Source organism: Rosa rugosa, chromosome 3, assembly GCF_958449725.1.
Source record: "Rosa rugosa chromosome 3, drRosRugo1.1, whole genome shotgun sequence".
Taxonomy (NCBI): domain Eukaryota; kingdom Viridiplantae; phylum Streptophyta; class Magnoliopsida; order Rosales; family Rosaceae; genus Rosa; species Rosa rugosa.
The window spans coordinates 28,640,240-28,662,248 of NC_084822.1; the positions used below are offsets into that span (position 1 = coordinate 28,640,240).

The 22,009-nt window shown below is 37.5% G+C and overlaps 2 protein-coding genes and 1 non-coding gene across 3 annotated transcripts; 1 reads left to right on the forward strand and 2 right to left on the reverse strand.

Moving 5' to 3' along the window:
* Positions 1 to 3,259: 3,259 nt before the first annotated feature.
* On the reverse strand, positions 3,260 to 4,445 carry LOC133737515 (uncharacterized). Its single transcript, XM_062165051.1, has 4 exons — positions 4,253 to 4,445; positions 4,083 to 4,175; positions 3,898 to 4,005; positions 3,260 to 3,553 (listed from the first exon to the last, which is right to left on the reverse strand). Exons 1-4 carry the CDS (start codon positions 4,418 to 4,420, stop codon positions 3,260 to 3,262), a joined length of 663 nt encoding a protein of 220 aa, XP_062021035.1. The 5' UTR covers positions 4,421 to 4,445.
* A 658-nt stretch (positions 4,446 to 5,103) lies between these two features.
* LOC133741647 (small nucleolar RNA Z159/U59) lies at positions 5,104 to 5,186 on the reverse strand. Its single transcript, XR_009862080.1, has one exon. It is a non-coding gene; the product is annotated as a small nucleolar RNA Z159/U59 (small nucleolar RNA).
* A 7,881-nt stretch (positions 5,187 to 13,067) lies between these two features.
* On the forward strand, positions 13,068 to 20,888 carry LOC133738453 (protein S-acyltransferase 8). Its single transcript, XM_062166004.1, has 5 exons — positions 13,068 to 13,385; positions 17,083 to 17,268; positions 18,019 to 18,351; positions 18,720 to 18,953; positions 20,068 to 20,888. Exons 1-5 carry the CDS (start codon positions 13,347 to 13,349, stop codon positions 20,572 to 20,574), a joined length of 1,299 nt encoding a protein of 432 aa, XP_062021988.1. The 5' UTR covers positions 13,068 to 13,346; the 3' UTR covers positions 20,575 to 20,888.
* Positions 20,889 to 22,009: the final 1,121 nt, after the last annotated feature.

A 22,009-nucleotide genomic window follows, 5' to 3' on the forward strand; every position in this document is an offset into this window, starting at 1 on the left:
ATATACCAAAATTTGATTAACTCTTCTTTTATAGAAGATTGAAGAACGATGATATATACCATGTTCTTGATACTGTGTAACATTTGAGGAATCTTAAAACAGAGAAATATTTTTTTGAACTAATAGAGAACTGAATCTCAACAACATAACAACCTGACCATTCAATAACAAGACAACTCAATCGTCGCCACCACTATATGAGACTATGCAACGACGTCCAACCGATAAATTATCGTTGACCACCATACAAGAATGGATCGGTGACCATAATGGCACGATCATATTTACAACTTTTTTTTTTTTGGCTTGGTTTTGAAAAAGGGGTAAATTGGAGATTAATTTTATAAAAAAGAGGGGTGTGTATTAAGTAGTTGTGGGTGAGTATATAAAATTTTTCATTTCTTAAACATCCACATATTGTAGTGAGGTGTGATTTGTTAATTATTTAAAATAACAGCAATAATGAGGTCATGAGTTCATTTCTCACTAACAATTAGATGTGTAGGGATGTAAATTTAAATAAAAGAGAAATATACATAACCTTTTGACAAAAGAAATGACATCATGACCGAAAGGCCCTAACTTTCTTCGTTCGCGTTTGTTAATCTACCATGTGACTCAGAAAAATAAAATAATTTTTGTTTTCTAAAAAACACTTGTTTTATAAAAAACACAAAAAATCATGCAAATTGTAACGTCCTGATTCTCCTTAATGATATTTCCAGCAAGGGAGGGGCGGTGTGTTCTGAGTTGTAACGATCCCCTCAGGGTTGAGTAGGTGCTTTAGCACTCTATTCAGACTTCTACAGATGAACTAATATCGTCTAATCCTTATTATTTTATTAATTTTTTTTTTAAATAGTTTCATAGTAACTATTGTGACAACCACAATCGAGATGGCACAATTCCAAAAATTTAACCTCACTTCAAGATTTCTCAATTGTCAATTTTGACCGGAGTTACTGAAAAACGTAGAAAAGTTGCTGGTAAGCTCAATGTTTTTGAGCTTCAATTATCTTTCATGTATCATCAGTTGAGCAATCCATGACCATGCCAAAGATTGGTTGTTGACATCAAGACGAAGAGACTGCCACTGGTCTCACCTGCAATCGTGATTAGAGACAAGAAAACTGATTGGATCGAGTCATGTGTCATGGGTCAAGAAAACAGATTGTTAGCTCTAGAAGTCTAGTTCATTTGATCTTGATCTTATGCTTATAGCACCGAAATTTTCCAAAATTAACTCAATTGCCCCAACAACAGATTTTTATTCCCATTAACACAATTTAAACTAAATTAACATTTTTGCCCTCAACCTAATTAAAAAACTACATCCATGCCATTGCTTCTCTCTCTCTCTCTCTCTCTCTCTCTCTCTCTCTCTCTCTCTCTCTCTCTCTCTCTCTCTCTCTCTCTCTCTCTCTCCTCCCATTCTTTTTCCGATTGGCGGAGCAGTACCGCCGTGCACTCACTACAGCAAAACTGGTCTTTTACGACACACAATGTGTGTCGTAAAAGACAACTTCACGGCACAAAGAAGCGTGTCGTAAAAGATAAATTTTTCTTGTGGCACACAAAATGTGTGTCGTAAAAAACTATTTTGCGTGTCGTAAAAGACTCCTTTTGCGAGTCGTAAAAGATCATTTTGCGAGTCGTAAAAGACTCTTTTGCGAGTCGTAAAAGACTCTTTTGCGAGTCGTAAAAGACTCTTTTGCGTGTCGTAAAAGACAATTTTGCATGTCGTAAAAAGACTTTTTTGCATGTCGTAAAAAAAAACCATTTTGCGTGTCGTAAAAGAGTAGTAAAAGACTATTTTGCGTGTCGTAAGAGACCCTTTTGCGTGTCGTAAAAGATGTCGTCATTCACACTTCTAATAGACAATGTTTCAATTAAATCCTTTCATTCAAGGATAATAAAAGGAAGCATTCATGTAGTAAATTATGTCAATTAAACTTCATACTACAAAATCATAGTATAATTAAACTAATATTCAAATATAAAACATGCTAGCTATATCATCCTTGCTCTATGATGTTCTGCTCACAGCCTCAAGGTTTGAGGATGCGTACAGGTCCTCCTGATGTTTCAGCATCACTTCCACCACCTGGATCATTTTCTACATAAGCAACCTACACACACGGGCAAAAGAACCAAAAAAAAAAAATGCTTAATCATTTGAGAATGTCAACAAACATACATGATTACCATTGATAAGCAAGCTGCCAAGTTATACTCAATGACAAGGACCAATTTCACTTTCCAAAACTTAACAACATGAGGTTCATGAAATTTTGCAGAATACTCTTGAGCTTCAACTTAACTCCAGCAGTTAAAGGCAACACTGAGATAGGAGCTGCCCTGTTTTTTACTATTTTAGTTTCTCTAGTTTTCTTGCCAAACTAGTATAAAGCAGCAAAATCTCACCAGACAAAGGATCATAAAGCCGAAGAAGTAGTTTATTCAACTTTCTAAAATTCTATTTATATGCACAAGTAGTTATTCCCAAGCTAAACATAAAATCACACCACCAAATTGGCAAATTCCAATCCTAAACAAACTAATGAATCAAACAGTAATAATCACAACCACATTGCAGTTAAACAAAAATCCCAACTTGAAGTAACTCAATTCATTAAGCATACAGAAACACTAACCAAGAGAACAATTAAAGGAGAAGATATATTAATGTACCTCAATTGACAGGCGAATTCACCTTGATATATTTGATAGGCCATGCGATTACACTTCCTCTAGATGCATCAAGCTTATTGAACTCACTTGTCAGTGGATACAAAGCTATATCATAAAAAACTTCATGCACTGAAATTTTCCAACAATCATGGCCTAGAGGCACATGATGCACCAAAGCTTCTGGATCTTTTGACAAAATCCCACCAGTAGCAACGACTTCTTCTTCTTTAGCAAACCAACTTAGCAAGTACACTTTTTCCGCTGCATCTGTCTTTTGGCTCTTTTTTGGCCTACCATTTCCCAAATGTGGCTCCTTTCCGTAGGTATTTTGTTTGATTTGCTCTCTACTGCCCCTCTCCCCGTTAGAACTTATAACACTAGCATCTTTCTGCTTGCTTTGTGCTATATCACTAGAGCAGTTCAGATTCTCTTTTCGTTTTCTCTGTGCAATCCAATTAGCAGAATGTTGCACACTGCTTGTGTTTTCCTTAAATAATAGCAAACAAAACAATAATTATTTGACCAATTAAATGAGATAAATAGCATGAACAAAACTGAAAACAGTAACTTAATGTTGAAGACTTACATTGACATTCTCTCCTTTGTCTAGCCGAGCAACGAGACCTTGCACTAACTCTGTCAATCGGTCCACCTGTTGTGTTTGAGCAGCAAGAGCGTTCTCTAGCATAGTGACCTTATTAGAAACGTGTGTCTGACCATCCACTTTTGAAGAGAGTGCACCAAACCTAAGTCCTCTAACTCTTCCTCGTGGGTCAGGACCAAGTGCCTTGGCAACAACATCAGTTTTTATCGAAAATGGTTGTGTTACTTCTTCTTCTTCCTTGTACTTTCGTACTAGTTTCTGGAAAATACATAATTGAATCCATCAATGCTATATAAATATCAACATCATAGCTAATTGTTAAGGCTGAATTGCAGAGTAAACAATAAAAACATTGACTGAAAATGAATGATATGAGCATTATTTGCACTTTAGTTTACCTTCTAACTCCTAATTTCTCTCAATTTTAGTCAAAATTTCCAACAAGACTTCTGACTAAAGTTACTGTAAGTATGAGTTGACTAAACTGAAAATAATGCTCAATTATGACTAAAGTTCAGTATGGAAGTAAAGCATAGAAATCTGAAACCTGCAGTATAAGATGAATGACATGAACAAGAAATTATACAAGATTTAGTTGTTACCACTATTTCCGGATCCTCAACTTCTTCACCTGCTTTTTTCTTCACTTCATAGGCACGAAGCCAAATATCGGACCTTGATATTGCATCTGGTGTCTCACTTTGTTGCTTCTATAAAAAGACAATTACATATATCAGCTTTCTTGTAATATTAAGACATCAAGTGTAATGATTAAATTGTTTGGTACCAGCTCTTCTTCAAGACATGCAAAACTCTTTCTACTTGTTCTATGCAATAAGGTTCTGCCTTGTCGCATCAACCTGAATCTTTCACACTTTTCCTATCAAAAACCAAAGTGATAATATTAATGTTTTCACATAAAGCAAATATAACATGTTTTGCAGAAAATTAACTTACCCTAAATGCTTCTGTGGTTCTGGATTTTACAAAATCCAACCACACTTCCATTGAATCTATATTATCAGGTTTGAGGAGGGCAGCAGCACGTGGTAAGCCTACCGATTTAGCTTGCTGCATCACTTCTTTCATTGTCAATGATCTGTAATCTCGCCAAAGCTTCATCATTTTACGGAACACATTTCTTTTGCAAATTTCTTTTGCAAAGTGGTAATACCAATCAACATATTAATACAGCAAAAACAGATGACACAACTTTTTAGCTTATCAGACACTATCGGCTAACACAAGTTCAATGTCACACGATACATAACCAATTTCAGCATAACAGTTAACTCAATCTTAGGCAAGATAGGACAAGCAATGAGAAACATAATAAAAATGCACTAATTTAACTAAAGAGCAGTATAACTTACATCTTCTTCCATTAGCCTGCTGGACATCCTGAGCTGAAGGTAAGGTCTTCTAGACTTGATCTAGGAACTGCACGTCAAAACCTGCCAAAGAATACATCAACCAGATAAATCAAATCGACATATCCAGAGTATAAATAGCATCTTAGAAACAGACAGTATGGTATAAAACTTACAAGAACATACATAACAAGATAACATAATATATATCATTCCTAAACTATAGATAATGTCATCATAAAAGGTATAAGTTAACATAACTTAGCCCAACAACTATGACCATCACTCGACGCTCTTAACAACTGAATTAACAAAGTAACAAATGCTTCATAAAAATATCAAAATCATACAACCAAAAAAGCACAAAGAGCATCAATCCCTATATAAACAAACAGTATTGTGTGTATGTATAATTATTCACATTGAACGCATAATGAAGCCTCTTCAGTTCAGGTCTCCAAAAATTTTCCGCATGGATAATCTCAGAAGAACGAAAGTATATTTGAATCATCATCAGAGGCGGCTATCTGAAACACTATATTTCAAACCCTAAAAGACAATCAGGGTGGTATAGCACAAGAGCTACCTAAAATCACAAAAGAGCTACTGATTCCTATTATCAAAGCTGTGAAAGTCACATACAAACTGTGAAAGTCAGAGGGCAAAATAAATTATCAAACACTCTTTTGTAAATAAATTCTTGTCATCTCTCTCAGGACTTTTATCAAACAGATGGTATGCACAACTCACTAACTCAGATTGGCCTGTAACAAAACTCAGATTGAAAAGGAGTGCACGGAATTGTGAACGGGCATACATGAACCTTCCTCCAGAACTCTAACCATTTCCAAACCCAGAAATGCACAACACTAAAAAAGAACTTCAACTTGAAAATGAATTTTCAGCTTAAATTTCCCCAATTAACTACAAAATAGAAACAGAAAACCAAAACTCGGAGAGATAACTTGGCCCTCACTTAGTTCTAAAATCATTTCACACAATCAAACCCTCATCGAACCACAAAATCAACAAGAAATTCAAAACGAGATGAATCAACAAAATGCAGGAGAAGAGCTAGTGAGAATTCAAAACAGGAAATCAAAGATGCAGAGAAGATGTTCGATGAAATTACCGAGAGAGAGAGACTGGTCCTAAGCTCAAGATGAAACTATCGAGAGAGAGAGAGAGAGACTGGTCCTTGAAAACTTGAGCCCCAATAGATGTGGTTTTGGCGCCAGAACGGTGAAGACGAAGTGAGCTCGACGAAGTGAGAGAATATGGCAGCTGAAATTTGAAGAAGAAGTGATTGAAATGATAACGTAACGTAGAGAATTGAAACCAGATCCCTCTTTTTGTTTTTCTTTTTTCAATAAGAAAAATGTAATATACTTCTATAAAAAAAAAAAAATTGATTCTCATTTACGACATGCTTGAAATGTATGTCGTAAAAGACAAGTGAAAAAACTCATTTACAAAAAACAAATTGATTCTCATTTACGACATGCTTGAAATGTATGTTATAAAAGACAAGTGAAAAAACTCATTTACGGCACACATATTTGTGCACGCCGTTAATAGATAACTAAATTTACGACACATATAAGTTGCACGCCGTGAATGACCTGAATAAACACATTCTCACGGCACACATGATACGTGCGTCGTAAATGACAGTCTTTTACGACACACGTCAAATGTGCGCCGTAAAATGTGTGTCGTAAAAGACTGATTTTGTTGTAGTGATTGCTGTCATCATCTTCGTCCTCGGCACTCTCCACGGGCTGCTCACCTCCGCTAACACTGCCACCACAATGACGACGTTGACAATGTCGTTCGATCACGACCAAGTCGAGTCCGGCGGCGGCGGCGATAGTGTACAGACGGAAATGAGGGGGAGCGGAGGAGATTAGAGCGTCCAGAAGTAGCTGTGTTACTGGGAGCTAGTCAAGGAGGAGCTGTGTTACTCAAAATAAACACAATAATGTTGTCGTCGTTAATTGCTGTTAACCGTGTCAGAGAACTTGCTGGGGATTTTGGCAGGTACCTCTCTCGTTTCACAAGGTCTTTTTATTTTATTTTTTTGTAAAATGGGGGCAGACGGCCCAAAAAGAAAGAAAAAAATTATTCTCTCCTAATAAAACATTTATTGGGGGCAATAAACGTTTATTGCCCCCCAATAAAAGTTTTTAATTGATGTAATCTCCTCGTTTTTTTCTTTAATCAAAGTTTCATTTGTCTAATTTTAGGGAGATTAGTTCTCATTCCGGCAACCTAAAGATTTATTGGGGGGCAATAAACCTCTTTGTCGACCTATGAGATATCCGATGACCTCTTTAGGGACCTCCAGCGAGGTTTCATAAACTTTTATTGCCCCCAACAAAGGTTTATTAGGGGCAATAAAATATTTATTGGCCTTTATTGGGGGACAATAAAAGTTCATTGGCCTTTATTGGGGGTATTAAAGGTTTATTGGGGGCAATAAACATCTCCAGTGGCCTGTGAGATCTCCGACGACCGCTTTTGGTACATCTGACGAGGTTTTCAGAGAAGTCCAGCGATCGGTGGCAGGATTCCGGCCGCTGTGTGATCGGTGACCGGATTCTTGCGACCGGCAGCTTGTGACTAGATTCCAACAACCGACGACCGGACTTCGATGAAGTCTCCTATGGTCTCTCTCTCTCTCTCTCTCTCTCTCTCTCTCTCTCTCTCTCTCTCTCTCTCTCTCTCTCTCTCTCTCTCTCTCTCTCTCTCTCTCTCTCTCTCTCTCTATGTAACAAATGGATGATGGCAAAATAGTCTAAAAAAGAAACAAAAAAAAATTAATTGGATATGAGGGAATACCTTATTAGAGTTTTTATGGGTAAGTGGGAAAAAAAATGAGTGGATGGTGTAAGGGGAAAAAAAGTCCCTAGAATTAGGGTAAATGGTCAAAAACTCTACATATAAACACAAATCCAACGGTCATAATCATGCGACCTTGATTTCAGTGGTCCAAATTAAGCGATAGTAATAATTAATAGTCCAGATTACACCGACTTAATTTAAATTTTCTGAATTTTCAAATTTTTGAAATTCGTAATAAATAATTTGGGTGTCTGAAAAATTTCATGAAAATTCTGACAGACTCATTGTGATGCGTACTTTACTATTGAGTCAAAAAACTGAAGTTTTCACTTCAAAGAAAATTCAGAAAAATTCCCAGATTATCCTTAATATTTGTCGAGATTGCAAATTCAATCTCGAATAATTTCATCTTTAACTTCTTAAATTTTTCACGGGGCTCATACAAATTATCTAGAAGGGGATCCATCATATTTTGGGTATCTATAAATGTGATTTGCCGGGGTTCCTATATTCCAAGGTCGCCCAAAGCTGGGGTACTTTTAGGTCATTGTGGATAGGTATATTGCATATTGAGTTTTTGATAAGATCTTCAAAGAGTTGAAGTGGCGGGCCTGCAACTTATTTCCTCTTTTCTACAAACCTTTATTTATTTATTTATTTTATAGTTTTCAAGTGTATGTTTGGCCAAAATATATTTTTTAAAAAGTTCAAGATTAATTGGTCAAGGAACGGTCCCACGTTGGCCTCTTAGACGCAATGCTTCATATTGAACGATTGTGGTAGTCTTGGGTTGAGGAACTAATATTGCACCGTGCTCTTCTGCTAAAGCAGTGTAAGGAGATGGTGATTGGTGTGTCTGCAACTTATTTCCTCTTTTATATAATGCTTGCTTTCTATAATTTTCAAGTGTATGCTTGGCCAAATCTATTTTTATAATGTTCAAGATTGGTCGAGGAATTTCTATTTTAAAGGGTTTCGCTGGTCTCTGGGAAGCAATGCATTGTTGAAAGATTGCACCGTGCTCTTTTGCTAAAGCAGTTTTTGGCGTTGTGATTGGTGCGTCTGTTTGCAATTTTCCCAAGGGATTTTTTTTTTGGGGTGATATCTAGCTGTTTGGCCTAGTTTCATTCTCCTTTTTTTCTTTTATTTAATAAATTGTCTAACGAGGGACGTGCAATGAGATCTCGGATGTAGTGGTTCTTCTCTGGATGTGTGACTGCTTGACATCCCTCTCAGATTGCTGTAGAGGAAATATTATCACCTAATCTACATTGGGTAAAAAAAAAAAAAATCATAACAAGTAATAAGTTGAAGGTCACATCAAATTTCAAAAATCAAATCCCGCATATGTTTTATTTACATAAACGTTGTTTGCCTCTGGAAGATACAACAAGCATTGCATTAGCAAAATCTTGTTTATCCCGCTAAAAGAAGACAATTAATGTAATACAACTATAAATAAAATTTAACAAAATATTTCTTTAATATTGTGAAACAATTTGTACAAGGTCATCTTTGTTGACTAGCATAATTGTCTCTCCTTCTTTTCTTGTTGTTTGGTTCACAATAATGAGTTTCCTTACTCTTATTATCGCTATAGTTGGTCTAATCAGTTTAATCAACTTTTTGTTTGGACCGTTGAACTAGAAAAAACAAGAAAGAAAAGTAAACTTAGAGTTCGATGCTTCACCTTCCACTAAAGATGAGCTTGAAGAGCCCAACTCCTCTCGACCTAAGTCTATATTCAACAACTTGTACCACCTAGATAGTTACGCTGCTTCAAAACTACTAACAAAGAGTTTATTTGGAGCTCCATAATGACCCTGATTGCCTTTTGTTAAGAGTTTGAGTTGTTAGTTTGGTCTTCTTCATTGTCGAATGGTTAAACTGAGCACCTCAAATTTTTTTTTTCTAAAACATGCAGATCCTGTCAGTGAGCCGTTATTTTGTTAGTTCGTTAGAATAACTACTAGCGGTGAAGTGTTGGTACAAGTTTTTTTTTGTCATATTGGCATTCCTATACAAACTGATATGTTGGGAAATTATCTTTTGGATTGAAACATTTAGAAAAGGTATTCCCGTGGCTTTTAAGGTGATGTAGTGTAATCCTAAGTTTTCTAGGACTTGATATTTTATTTGGTCAATATTCAATCACCAAGATCCTTTCCTATTAGGAGTCTATTAGGGTTGGCGTTGCTTCTACACATATATAGAGGATGCAAATTGCACAGGCAGCCAAGAGAGGAACGCAAGAATAATTGAGAGTCTTGCTTGATATTGTGTTGTGATAAAAATCCTAAACACTTGTTCATTGGTTAAGTGTTATAGGTCATTTGCTCATGCGTATGGAGTTACTTGTGATCTAAAGAGTTGCTGTGAAGCAAGAAAAGGAAAAATTGAAGAACAATCAAGTGAAGAAGGAGTTCGAGATTGAAGACAAACTGCATATTAGTTTTGTCTATTCATTGTAGCCGCGCTAGTGCTATTTGAAGTTGTAAAGAACATATCCTTCATCATAATTCTTTTTTTTTTGAAGAAAGACGTCAAACTTTATTAGCTAACAGTAATTAGAACATACAATGTGAGGCAACAAACCCCCTGACCTCTATAGGAATAGAGCCAAACCAAGAAACATTAACTGGACTAAAAAGAGCTAGTCTAGCAAGCTTATCTGCAACAGAATTGGACTCCCTATATACATGGGAGAATGAAGAGCCAGGTAGTTGGTTTAAATAGAACACAGAGTCATCAATTATCCGACCCCAAATAGATGTGTCCTCCTCTCTAGCCATTATAGCTTGGATGACCTGCAGACAATCCCCTTCAAAACTGATAGGAGCAAGCTGAAATTGCACAGCCAAAGCACAAGCTGCTCTAGCAGCCAAGGCTTCAATTTCAACTGGTGAAGAAACAGACGCAACATGCATACATACCCCTCCAACGATGTCACCAATATAGTCTCTCACCACCACACCAATACCACCTGTTCTCGAGAGACCATTGAAAGCACCATCAAAGTTTGCTTTCAACCAACCAACTGATGGTAGCTTCCACGGAACCGGAACTCTCCCCACCCTCGAAGATGAAGTGACCGAGCTAACAGCTTGTTGGAATAGTTGATAATTATGGGAAGCCTGGAATGCAACTTGTTGCATGCCCATAGCCTTACCCTTCCACACCCTCCTATTACGCTCTTTCCAGATCATCCATAAAGTGAAGAGAAGTAGAGCAAAATCACCCTTTGCTAGGATTTCAGAACATGCAAGTAACCAATCCATGAGAGAAACAATATTAGAAGCTAGATGCAGAATGGGAGTAAAAACCTGGAAGGAGAGCAGGATCGACTGCACGAAAGGACAATCCCTTTGAGCATGTGTAATAGACTCATCATCATTATTGCAGAACATACAACCATCTTGTAGATAAACATGACGAGAAACTAGTTGAGAGACGGTTGGTAGAATTCCCGAACAAGCCTTCCAAATATGCACCTTAACTTTACCGGGAACCTTAGCAAACCAAATGTTCTTCCAAAAAGAAGTGGTGAGATCCGAAGTAGTAGCACCCAAAACGGAATCATGTACTAGCTCATAAGCTAATTTATAAGCAGTTTTGGTGGTGAACCTCCCCTTAACATCATAGTGCCAAACCAACCTATCTTGGACTTGTCTATTGCTAAGTGGAATGGAAAAGATGAGAACAGCATCATCTGGATCAAACTGAGCCATAATAAGGTCACGATCCCATGTACCAGAGGGAAGAATGAGTTCATGAACCCATTCAGGAGCATCAGGACTACGGTAAAAAGGCTTAAAAGAACAAGGCCTAGGTAACCAGGGAGTGTCCCATATATGAATTGATCTACCGTTACCAACCTGCCACCGAACACCCCTTCGCAAAACCTTCAAGGCCTCAAAAATTCCTCTCCAACATGCTGAAGGAGAGGATGTCAACTCAGCATCCCACAGGACACCATTAGGATAATACTTAGCTCTGTACAAGCGAGCGATCAGAGAGTGTGGTTTACGTAGCAACCTCCACCCTTGCTTTGACAACAAAGCCAGGTTATGAGCATGCAAATCACGAAAACCCATCCCACCCTTCTCTTTAGGTTGACAAAGCTTGTCCCAAGAGAGCCAATGAATCTTCTGATTGCCGCCTTTACTACCCCACCAGAACTTTGCACATCGCTGATGAAGAGTATCACAAAATGACTTGGGTAACAAGAAACAACTCATGGCATAAGTAGGCAAAGACTGAGCGACAACTCTGATGAGCAAATCCTTCCCTGCACCACTAAGAAGTTTCCCTTGCCAACCCTCAAGTTTCTTGCTAAGACGCTCAGTAATATAAGCAAAGGTTTCAGTTTTTCGTCTACCCACGTACGTCGGTAGTCCGAGATACTTTTCATGTTTCGCAACAATTTCCACACCAAGGAAGTCTGCCAGTAGCATCTTAGAATCTTCTCGAACATTCTTACTGAACACAATACTAGATTTCGAGAAATTAATTTTCTGACCAGAAGCACCTTCATACTCGTTCAAGACAGAACGAATATGTTGACACTCCTCTATAGTAGCCCTCCCAAACAACAGGCTGTCATCACTTCATCATAATTCAATTGTTCTTATTTTGGGTTCTCAAGAGTAAGAGCCCCGCAGTATTTTTAATCTCATATTTGAGATTTTCACTGCGTGACCAAAAATCTGGAGTTTGGTTCGTTATCTCTGATTTCTGCCCAGTAGGGATTGATCCGTATACTACAATCCCCATTTTCCAGAAAACGTATTATGTCCTTGTATTTTCATGAAGTTATGAGTTCATTTCTCATCAGCATCATAAAATGCGTGGAGTGAAGCTTAAAAAATGAAAATGAGAAACATATAATACCTTTTGATAAAAAAATTGCATTATAACCTAAAGGCCCTTACTTTCATATTAAAGGAAACAAAATTAATTCTTTGTGGAATAATCTAATTTGACACTAGAGAATCTAATATGGAAGTATGGAACGGCTGGTCAGACACTTCTCTTTTTGTCATCAAAAAATAAATAAAGGAAGGTCAAAGAAAAAAAGTGAAAAGAAAACAAAATATTCTCAATCAGTTTGTTCCTATCTGGTCACAACCAGAATCATTTATAACGTCCACAAAAGCTTAACCAAAACAAAACAAACAAAAAAGAAGAAGGATAAAATCCCTCTTAAACTAACCCCACCCCCCCCTCCATTTCCGACCTGGGGCCCACCATTAGTTGCTGACATGGCAGCAGCTCATCTTGAAAAAGTTTGACCTCAACAGAAAAAGAGTTTTAAAGTTTAAACTGATTGAGGGGCAGATTAGTCATTTATCTAAAAATTTATCTTTCGTTTTTTCGGTTTTTTTTGAAAACTTGTTAAATGAACAAAAAGAGAAAAACCTAAAAACGTATTGAGTCAAATAACTTATCGGATCAAAAATTTAAAAAAAAAAACAAAAACAGTTCCTTTTTGAATAAATTCAATTTCTGTTTTATAATTTTTTTTTTTTTTTGGTTCCCTATATATCCGATTCTAGCAGGTTTTTATTCCAACACCCAGAAAACCACACTCCCCCAAATTTCCGAAATTTCAAACCGCCAGCCATCTTCACAGATCATCATCTCTCTCTCACACCATTTTCAATTTCTCCTCTTTCCATCAGAGCCAGCCAACGTGGAATTTCAATCTGGGAGAGGTGGAGGCGGTGGGTTTCCGTTTTTGATTTTTTGGGTTTTTAGGGGGGCGGGGTGTAATGCGATGAACGCCCAAAAGTTCCAAATCTTCGACTCTGTTCCTGCCTAGCTAAGTCTCGCAAACCATGGCAAAGCGCGTCTACCAAGTCTGGAAAGGAAGTAATGTAAGCCTCTGTTTTTTTCTCTCCTAGGGCTCAAATTTGGATCTTATACTGGAATTTCATTTGGATATTAGTGGGGTTTTGTGGATTTAAGTTAGGGTACAGTGGGGAATTGGGTGAAATTAGGTTTTTTTTTTTTTTTTTGAAGTTTACGTTGAGTTTTTGCTTGGTTGGATATTGTGGATTACAAGGAAGTTTTGAACTTTGGGGAAGTTCATGGAGTTTGAGTGGTATTGGTTTCTGGGTCCGTTTTTGTTTGTTTCTTCTTGGCTGCTTACACTCTTATGGGCATGGTGTGTTTGTTTCCTGTGGTTTATTTTATGCTTTTGTAACTGTTGGCTGCTGAGGAAATGGAGGGAAGCAGTAGAAAAGGAAATGTGGAGTCTTTGTGGATTGAATAGTTGGCTTCGGCTTAATGGGGTTCAGTACTGTGTTGTCTGGAGTTCTAAGTACTAGACTGTGATTTACTTTTGTGTTTGCAATATCGGATGATGGGTGAACGCTTGCGCGTGTGGGTGTATGTGAGGACTTTATGATGAAGCGTGAGAGTGATGTTTTTCAGAATTGTATCTTTCATCTTTTCTTTTTGTTGTTCCTGTAGTGCTTCTGATGATCAAATCTTGGGGGGTAGGTTGTTTTGTGCAGCATATTTTTGTTGTGGAGTGTTTCCAATATGAAGTAGGGTAGAATTTGGCCTAGTGTGAAGTGGTTCTTTCAAGATTCATATTTAAGTTGTGAGAATGATGTAACTGCATAAATTGATGGAGTATGCGGTCATAGGCAATTGGATACCAAAAGCAAGATCTAGACTGCTTTACATGGCTGAGAATACGTGGACTGATGTAGTTGGAGAGAGCTGGGTTAAGGCTTAGGGTACAATGGATAAGTTTTGGTTATCTTGTATGCATTTAGGTACCTGATAATTTTGTAAGACTTTTGCTGGCCAGCTATCCATTCAGACTTCTGTCAGTATGATATTGCTCTAAAATGTGTAATGTGTTCTATTATCCTAGTCTATGATCATATATGCATATATATCACTTCTCGAAATAACTGTTGCATTGTATTGTTGGTAGTGAATATGCTAACAAATTAAAATATAGAACCTTCTAGCATGGCTTGACTTAGGTTAGCTATTTTTTAGAGTATATATCCCACATCCGGTATTGAAGCCTTGTGTCACAATATATACAAGTTATTAGGCCACTCCACCCATTTCAAGTTGGTTTTGTGTAGTCTGGCATCACCATATTTAAGATCTCAGGCTCCTCCATCCACTGCCAGATGGTTTTGGGTTGGATGCCTTGACTTCAACAGTTACTTTCATTAATGGAGTGATAAAGCTTTGGGGTTAAACATACATTTCTTTTGGTTCTTTTTGGAGAAGAAAGGAACTTGGCTTACGTACACATTCTAATTTAGCTAGTCAAAGAGCAGAGGCTAGAATCCCTTATTTTATTTCTAAATATTTTCTTTTAGTTGAAGTGACCTGCTATTTGATATCATATGCAGTGTCATATGGTAACTCTCTCAAATCTAATGCATTGGGTGGCTAACTTGAACAAACATTTTTCAGTTTCACAACTTTGGTATTTGTTATTAGATATTAGAACTATATTTTGGTGGAAAAAACACCGAGGATTATGATTCAGACAGTCAGGTCTAATTATTGGTCATTTGTAGTGTTTTTTTTTTTGGGTGAACTTTCTTTTGAATAAATATGACAGTAGAAAGGAGTTTAAAATGTTTGAGCTTTTGCACCACTCGCATACCCTTCTACTGGACTTACTTGCAAAAAGATGTGTGTTTTTCTCTGGCAGTAGTTTTTGGTGTTCTAATATGTTGATGAGGGTATTTGTAATATTCATATGATTTGCCATGATCACATGAAGTTATTTAGAAATTTAGTGCTGGATACTAGGCAGTGCTTTTTGGTATGGACCGAGTGATTCTATTCTAAGAGTAAAAAGAGAGAAAGGAGAGACAAGTGGGAGACGTTTTTATTAAAACAAAATAAATAAAGAACCATTATGGTAAGGTGTTACATGGGAAACCTAAAATAAGAAAATTTAAATGGTGGCTATCCTTCCTACCTACGGACGTGATATGGTAGCTTTTAGATTTAGGAAACTCGTGCTTTGGGTTTAAGAAGAAGTATAACTGAGGCCTGGTAGAATGAATGAGGGTTCTTATGAATGAATCTAATGGGCCAAAGGGGCTGAGTTTTAAAATTATGGTTACAGAACCATTATGGTAAGGTGTTACATGGAAAACCTAAAATAAGAAAATACAAATGGTGGCTATCCTTCCTGCCTACGGATGCGATATGGTAGCTTTTAGGGTATTTGTAATATGCATGTGATTTGCCATGATCACATGAAGTTATTTTGAATTTTGGTGCTGGATACTAGGCAGTGCTCTTATGGTATATACCGAGTGATTCCATTCTAAGAGTAAAAAGAGAGAAAGGAGAGACAAGTGGGAGGCGTTGTAATCGAAACAAAATAAATAAAGAACTATTATGGTAAAGGCGTTACAAGGGAAACCTGAAATAAGAAAATACAAATGGTGGCTATCCTTCCTACCTATGGACGTGATATGGTAGCTTTTAGATTTAGGAAACTCTTGCTTTGGGTTTAAGAAGAAGTATATTTGAGGTCTCGTAGAATGAATGAGGGTTCTTATGAATGGATCTAATGGGGCCAAAGGGCTGAGTTTCAAAATTATGGTTAAAGAACCATTATGGTAAGGTGTTACATGGGAAACCTAAAATAAGAAAATACAAATGGTGGCTACCCTTCCTGCCTACGGACGTGATATGGTAGCTTTTAGATTTAGGAAACTCATGCTTTGGAAGAAGAAGTATATTTGAGGCCTGGTAGAATGAATGAGGGTTCTTATGAATAGATCTAATGGGGCCAAAGGGGCTGTGGTTATTGGAGAAAGGCAGAATGATGGTTGTTAAGCTTTGAGGGTGCTGACAGTAGTTGGAAATGAGGCATGGTTGAGTGGAGCTGTGGTCCTCAAAGAGACCACATTTTGTTATTGTGTGTGACAATGCTTGTGGTGCCAGATTGGGATGGCTTTTGGGAGGATGGTAGAGGTGCCATCGTTTGTTTTTTCTTCTTTTTCGATTGTAATGTTGTCCATATTGACATATGATTTAAACTGCAAAAGTGGTTAAGAGCAAATAATTGTGTTGGTGAATGGGCATTTGACAATTTGACGATTTGTAATACTTGCTATGACAATAAACTATCATCCGCTTTCTGATTTGGGCACTTTTGATTTATGATAGATCCCAATGTTTTTTGTTATTTTACAAGCTAAATCTACTAGGTGTATGACTGATTTTGGTTGAGTTGTCTGGTTGAAAGACCCATGTATAGAAGTGCATTGTAACCAATAGTTTTACTTGTGCTTGAATGTGTTGACGGGCTTCTTAGTTTACATATTTATGATGTGGTATAACAGACTTCAGCTGTGCAAAAATACAGTGTTTTTATTTCTAATATAGCTTGATGGTTTGCATTTGAATGATATGATAGAACAAATTGTACAGAGGTCTGCTTGATACAATGAGCTTGGATATATCCTGAATTTTTCTGCTGTAGTTGTTGAAGTCTATAGATATATGATTATCTTTCTCTTTTGTGATGTTGATTTCATATTTACCTTCCTTCCTATCTGTCCTTTGCAGAAGTTCATCCTTGGCGGAAGGTTGATATTTGGGCCAGATGCCAGGTCACTGCTTGTCACATTGCTGTTGATCATTGCTCCAGTTATCATCTTTTGCGTATTTGTCGCGTGGCATCTTCGGCATGAATTTCCATCGTATAATGCAGGATACGCCATTTTGGTGGTAGCGATTGTATTTACTATATACGTATGTCCCCTTGGCCTTTATAATTATTTGGAGTCACCTTTATGATGTCTTATAATTTCAAATATAAACAGTAAAAGATCATGTGCTTGACAAGTCCACCATTTGTAAAACGTTAAGCGCCTTGCAGTAGAATGTTAGACTGTTTGTGGAGTATCTCATTGTTGTCTTCCATTTGTCCGTAAATATTACTGTTAATAGTTCTCCGAAATTTCAATTGGAATCTTGTATGAGCACTATTAGTGAATATGTGGTATGTGATAGTTGGTGTCGTAGTGGTGTGTAAAGTTCATGTCAGGTGATCGTTTTTCATTGTTATAGTTTTTTTATATTCAAAACTGTATCGAACAAATAAGTTTTTATTTTTTATTTTATTTTATAGGAAATTATGAATACTATATATGCCCTGTTTGACATTCTTATAAAGGACACTCAGTTTGTACAAAATAATTCATAATGCTAGATGAATTCTTCTTTCTCCATTGATTATAAGGCATTGGTTCAAAGTCATAATTTTTGGAATGTAATTTATTATAATTGAAGTTGGGACTAAGCATTCCCTTTCAGACTATGGTTTCATCAGCCTTTGAACTGTGTAATCAATTTTTGTGTCTTTTTATTTTTTATATGGTTTTTGATTAGCTTTCTTATTCATATTGCATCTGTTTTCTGAGTGTTTGTTTTCACTGCTGTTCTCTCTTTACTGTTCTCCTAGATTTTGGCATAAATTAATTCTTTAGTTGATCTTGATAGGTGTTGGTGCTTCTTTTTCTTACTTCAGCCCGGGACCCTGGGATTATTCCACGAAATTCACATCCACCCGAGGAAGATTTCCGGTATGACTCTTCAGTGTCTATTGATGTTGCTGGAAGACCAGGGGGTGGTAATGTCGGTGGAAGACAAACTCCAAGCCTTCAATTCCCTAGAACTAAAGAAGTGATGGTCAATGGGCATCCTGTAAGAGTGAAGTATTGTGACACTTGTATGCTATATCGGCCTCCTCGTTGTTCCCATTGTTCTATCTGCAACAATTGTGTGGAGCGCTTTGATCACCACTGCCCTTGGGTGGGGCAATGCATTGGCCAGGTACCTAAACTTGCAATATTCTGGTTGTGTGATTTGTATTACCCATTAGTACTGTTCTGGAATTTCAGAATAATTATTGTATTCTTGTTTGTGCTTATTGCTTCCTCTCTTAAGTAGGCATTTGTATTAGAAATCTAAGTTTGTACTAGAAATCTAATTTCCTGGTATGTATTGGCCAGGTACCTAAACTTGCAATATTTTGGTTGTGTGATTTCACTGTTTTGTATTACCCATTAATACTGTTCTGGAATTTCAGAATAATTCATTGTATTCTTGTTTGTGCTTATTCTTGCTTCCTCTCTTAAGTAGGCATTTGTATTAGAAATCTAAGTTTGTACTAGAAATCTAATTTCCTGGTATGTATGCAGTGCAACTATCGTTACTTCTTTATGTTCGTCTCTTCCGCAACTCTTCTCTGCACGTACGTGTTCTCAATATCCGCTCTATACATCAAGATTTTGATGGATGATCATAATGGGACAGTTTGGAAGGCAATGAAAGAATCTCCTGTGTCAGTGATACTAATGGCCTATTGTTTCATTTCTCTTTGGTTTGTTGGTGGACTAACTGGCTTCCATCTGTACCTTATAGGTACCAATCAGGTCAGACATCTTCTTGGTATATTTGTTGGTTTAGCATGAATTGCTTTCTATATTACTCTAGTTGGATTTGTTTCATGGCTTTCATCATATGTGAGAAAGGGTGGGACTTCAGATCTAGTTCTAGTAAAATGGTCCATAAAGTATCAGGGCCATGACCGAAGTGGTAGTACTAATTCCTTAAGTGTCTCGCATGCTCTTGATGAAATTGACTAGGATAGAATTTGTTATGACATAATTATTGTTGAAGTAACTACACATGTTACTGCACTTACCAGTAGTGAGGACAGATAGTTGGAGTACATACCATCTGATGGATCAGAAAAAGACACTAGCATTAATTGTCTTTTCCTTTCTGTTGTTTCTTTGGTGTTGCTATGTGGATGTTGAGGTGTTAGATTTTAGTCTTTGTGTGGTGGTTCGTGTGATTGCAAGTATGCAAAAGCACACATGTAAGTCTGGGTTGTGCTTTTGGTGGAGGTGCACCCCAGCTTCTCGTACAAATTGTACAACATCCGGAAAACAAATCACTCCCTTGATCTAAACAGGTCAAGTTTTAGTGTATTATTCAGATAGCTAAATAATACCATTCTACTAAAAAGTATAGCCATTTTGGATATGATTGAAGTTATGTAAAGCAGTAAATTTATGGTGTGTTTGGTGGAGGTTCTCCATATCTCCTGCAAATTGTATGACACCCAGAGAACAAATCCACTCCCTTGTTATGCAATGCAAATGTACAGTTCAGTTTGACTAAATGCAATATGTACTAAACGTGATAGCTACATAATACCTTTCCACAAAGTGTGGGCATTTTAGCGAACAACATAGATTTATGCTCGGTTGATATCACTCCATGTGGGGGCAATGGCTGAAGGTATTTGCTTCCCCTACCCCAATCTCGTAAACGTGTAGAAAATGAACAGGACAGTCAGGAACCTGGCAATACCATTTACTTATGGGGGGGTCTATGGTTATTTTAAGTGGCAATCTTAGGTGTGAAAAGTATAATGAGCCCTTGGTTAACAATTTTAATAGTTCAATTTGACCCTTTTCCTTGGTATACGGTATACCATACTCATTTTGACACTAATAATGGCATTTTTTTTTTTTGCAGACTACATATGAGAACTTCAGGTACAGAGCGGACAACAGGATCAATGTTTACAACCGTGGTTGTGTAAATAACTTTCTTGAAGTTTTTTGCACAGAAGTAAAACCCTCACGAAATAACTTTCGGGCTTTCGTTGAAGAGGAGGTGCAAAGGCCTCCCCCTTTGCCTACCGCACGGGAAGCGGAACCAGATGATTCGGGTGGGGATCCACGTTCAAAGGTAGAAGATGATTTGGATATTGGTGAAGATCTGTTGAAGATCTCACAGCGTCGTAATATTGAAGAGATTGACGAGGACATACGCAGTAGAGGGAGCAACGGACCGCATAATGCTTCGGAGGCAGACTCTGTTCTGGGTTCAGATCACCGCGCTCCCACCATTCGAGCTGATGCTCGACACTCGAGTTGGGGAAGGAGGAGTGGGAGCTGGGAAATTGCACCAGACGTCCTTCCTAATGAAAATGTCACTGAAAGTAGAAGTCATGTCAATCCAAACGATGCATGTCAATGATGAGTAGTTTGTGTAATTGATCTTTGAGATGGCATGCATTAGGTGATCTGTGAGTATTGGATGTTCATTTCCAGGGTTGGGGTTGAGAAGGAAAATGCCATTGACCAGAGATTTAAAATTATGTCAAGGGAGTTGAATGCATTCCCTTTAGGTGTAAAACGCAAATTACTCTATTTTTTGTTGTTGTGAGATGCTTGTTTCCATTTATTTCCTATAGAATAGGAAGGTGTGCTTGTAATTGTTTTGGGAATGAAGGAAGGGGATAGTGTCGTGGCCATTTTTCATATAATATTCTTCTCCGTTTTCACCCACTATATTGTATACGCCTGCGTTACCCGTTCATGCTGATTCTCTGTTTGTCTAAGATATGCAAGCATATAAGTTTAAATTTCATGGGTTGTGGGGTTGTGCCACATTATTTCGGTCAATCGTTAATCCTAATTTAGAAGACGTCGAATTTTGTGGTCAATTTTTTTTTTTTTTTTTTTTGAAAAGGCAAAATACTTTTTGTATTAACTAACTGGTGTGCTAAGGTTGGTTGAGCTACTTAGTATGGAATTCCTATGTCTAGAGTTCGAATCTCAACTCCCACCAGTTTGTAGCTAGCAGGTTTGAGGGGTCTTTGGAATTGTGCGCCTGCGGTGGGAGATTAGTCTGGTTTTGTTGGGATACTCTCATGGACCTCGGTTTGAATATTGACTGGGTAGGATTCACCAAATAATATTAACTCTCTAACGTAACAGAGGTGGCTTGCTACCTCACTTTCGATCAAAAAAAAAAGAAGAAGTTGTATTAGCTACTTTAATTCTGACAGGTGAGGGGCTTATTCATGAAGAAGTGAAAAGCTACAGGTGAGGGGTTATTCTTGAAGAAGTGAAAAGCTTAATGCCCATACATATATCATGGAATAAAGCTTTTTCAATTAACTAAAAGCTTATTGGTTATAACAGCTCCAATGTCACTATACAAGTAGACGAGTTGGTTTCTTGAAGGTATTTCAGGAACTTGAACCCCAGCTTGCATCGCAGTTTCGCACCGATCTATATTGTCCGCGACCGCCATTTTAATGTCATAGTTGGCCGTCATAGGGTCCTTGTTCAGCTCCTTTCTGACGCTTTGGAAGTCCAATACTACGAATCTGTATGCATCTCAGCACTGTTTAACAGCTTCGCTCGGATTGGGTTGGATCATATTGTTAATGAAAGCCGGCCTGGCTGTCTTTTGCATTTGTTATTGCTAAATCCAAAACAATTGGAGCAAGCTCTTTGTAGTTGGATGCAGACGCAGTCCGAGGATCTGACTCGAGAGCTTTCAAGCATTCCGAATTGTTAATGGTTTGGTTGCATACAGTTTCAACGAATCGAGTTGATGAAATTGTTGATGGAGGGGAAGACACAAATAAGAGCAAAGAAGCAAAAGAACAGGGTTGGCACAA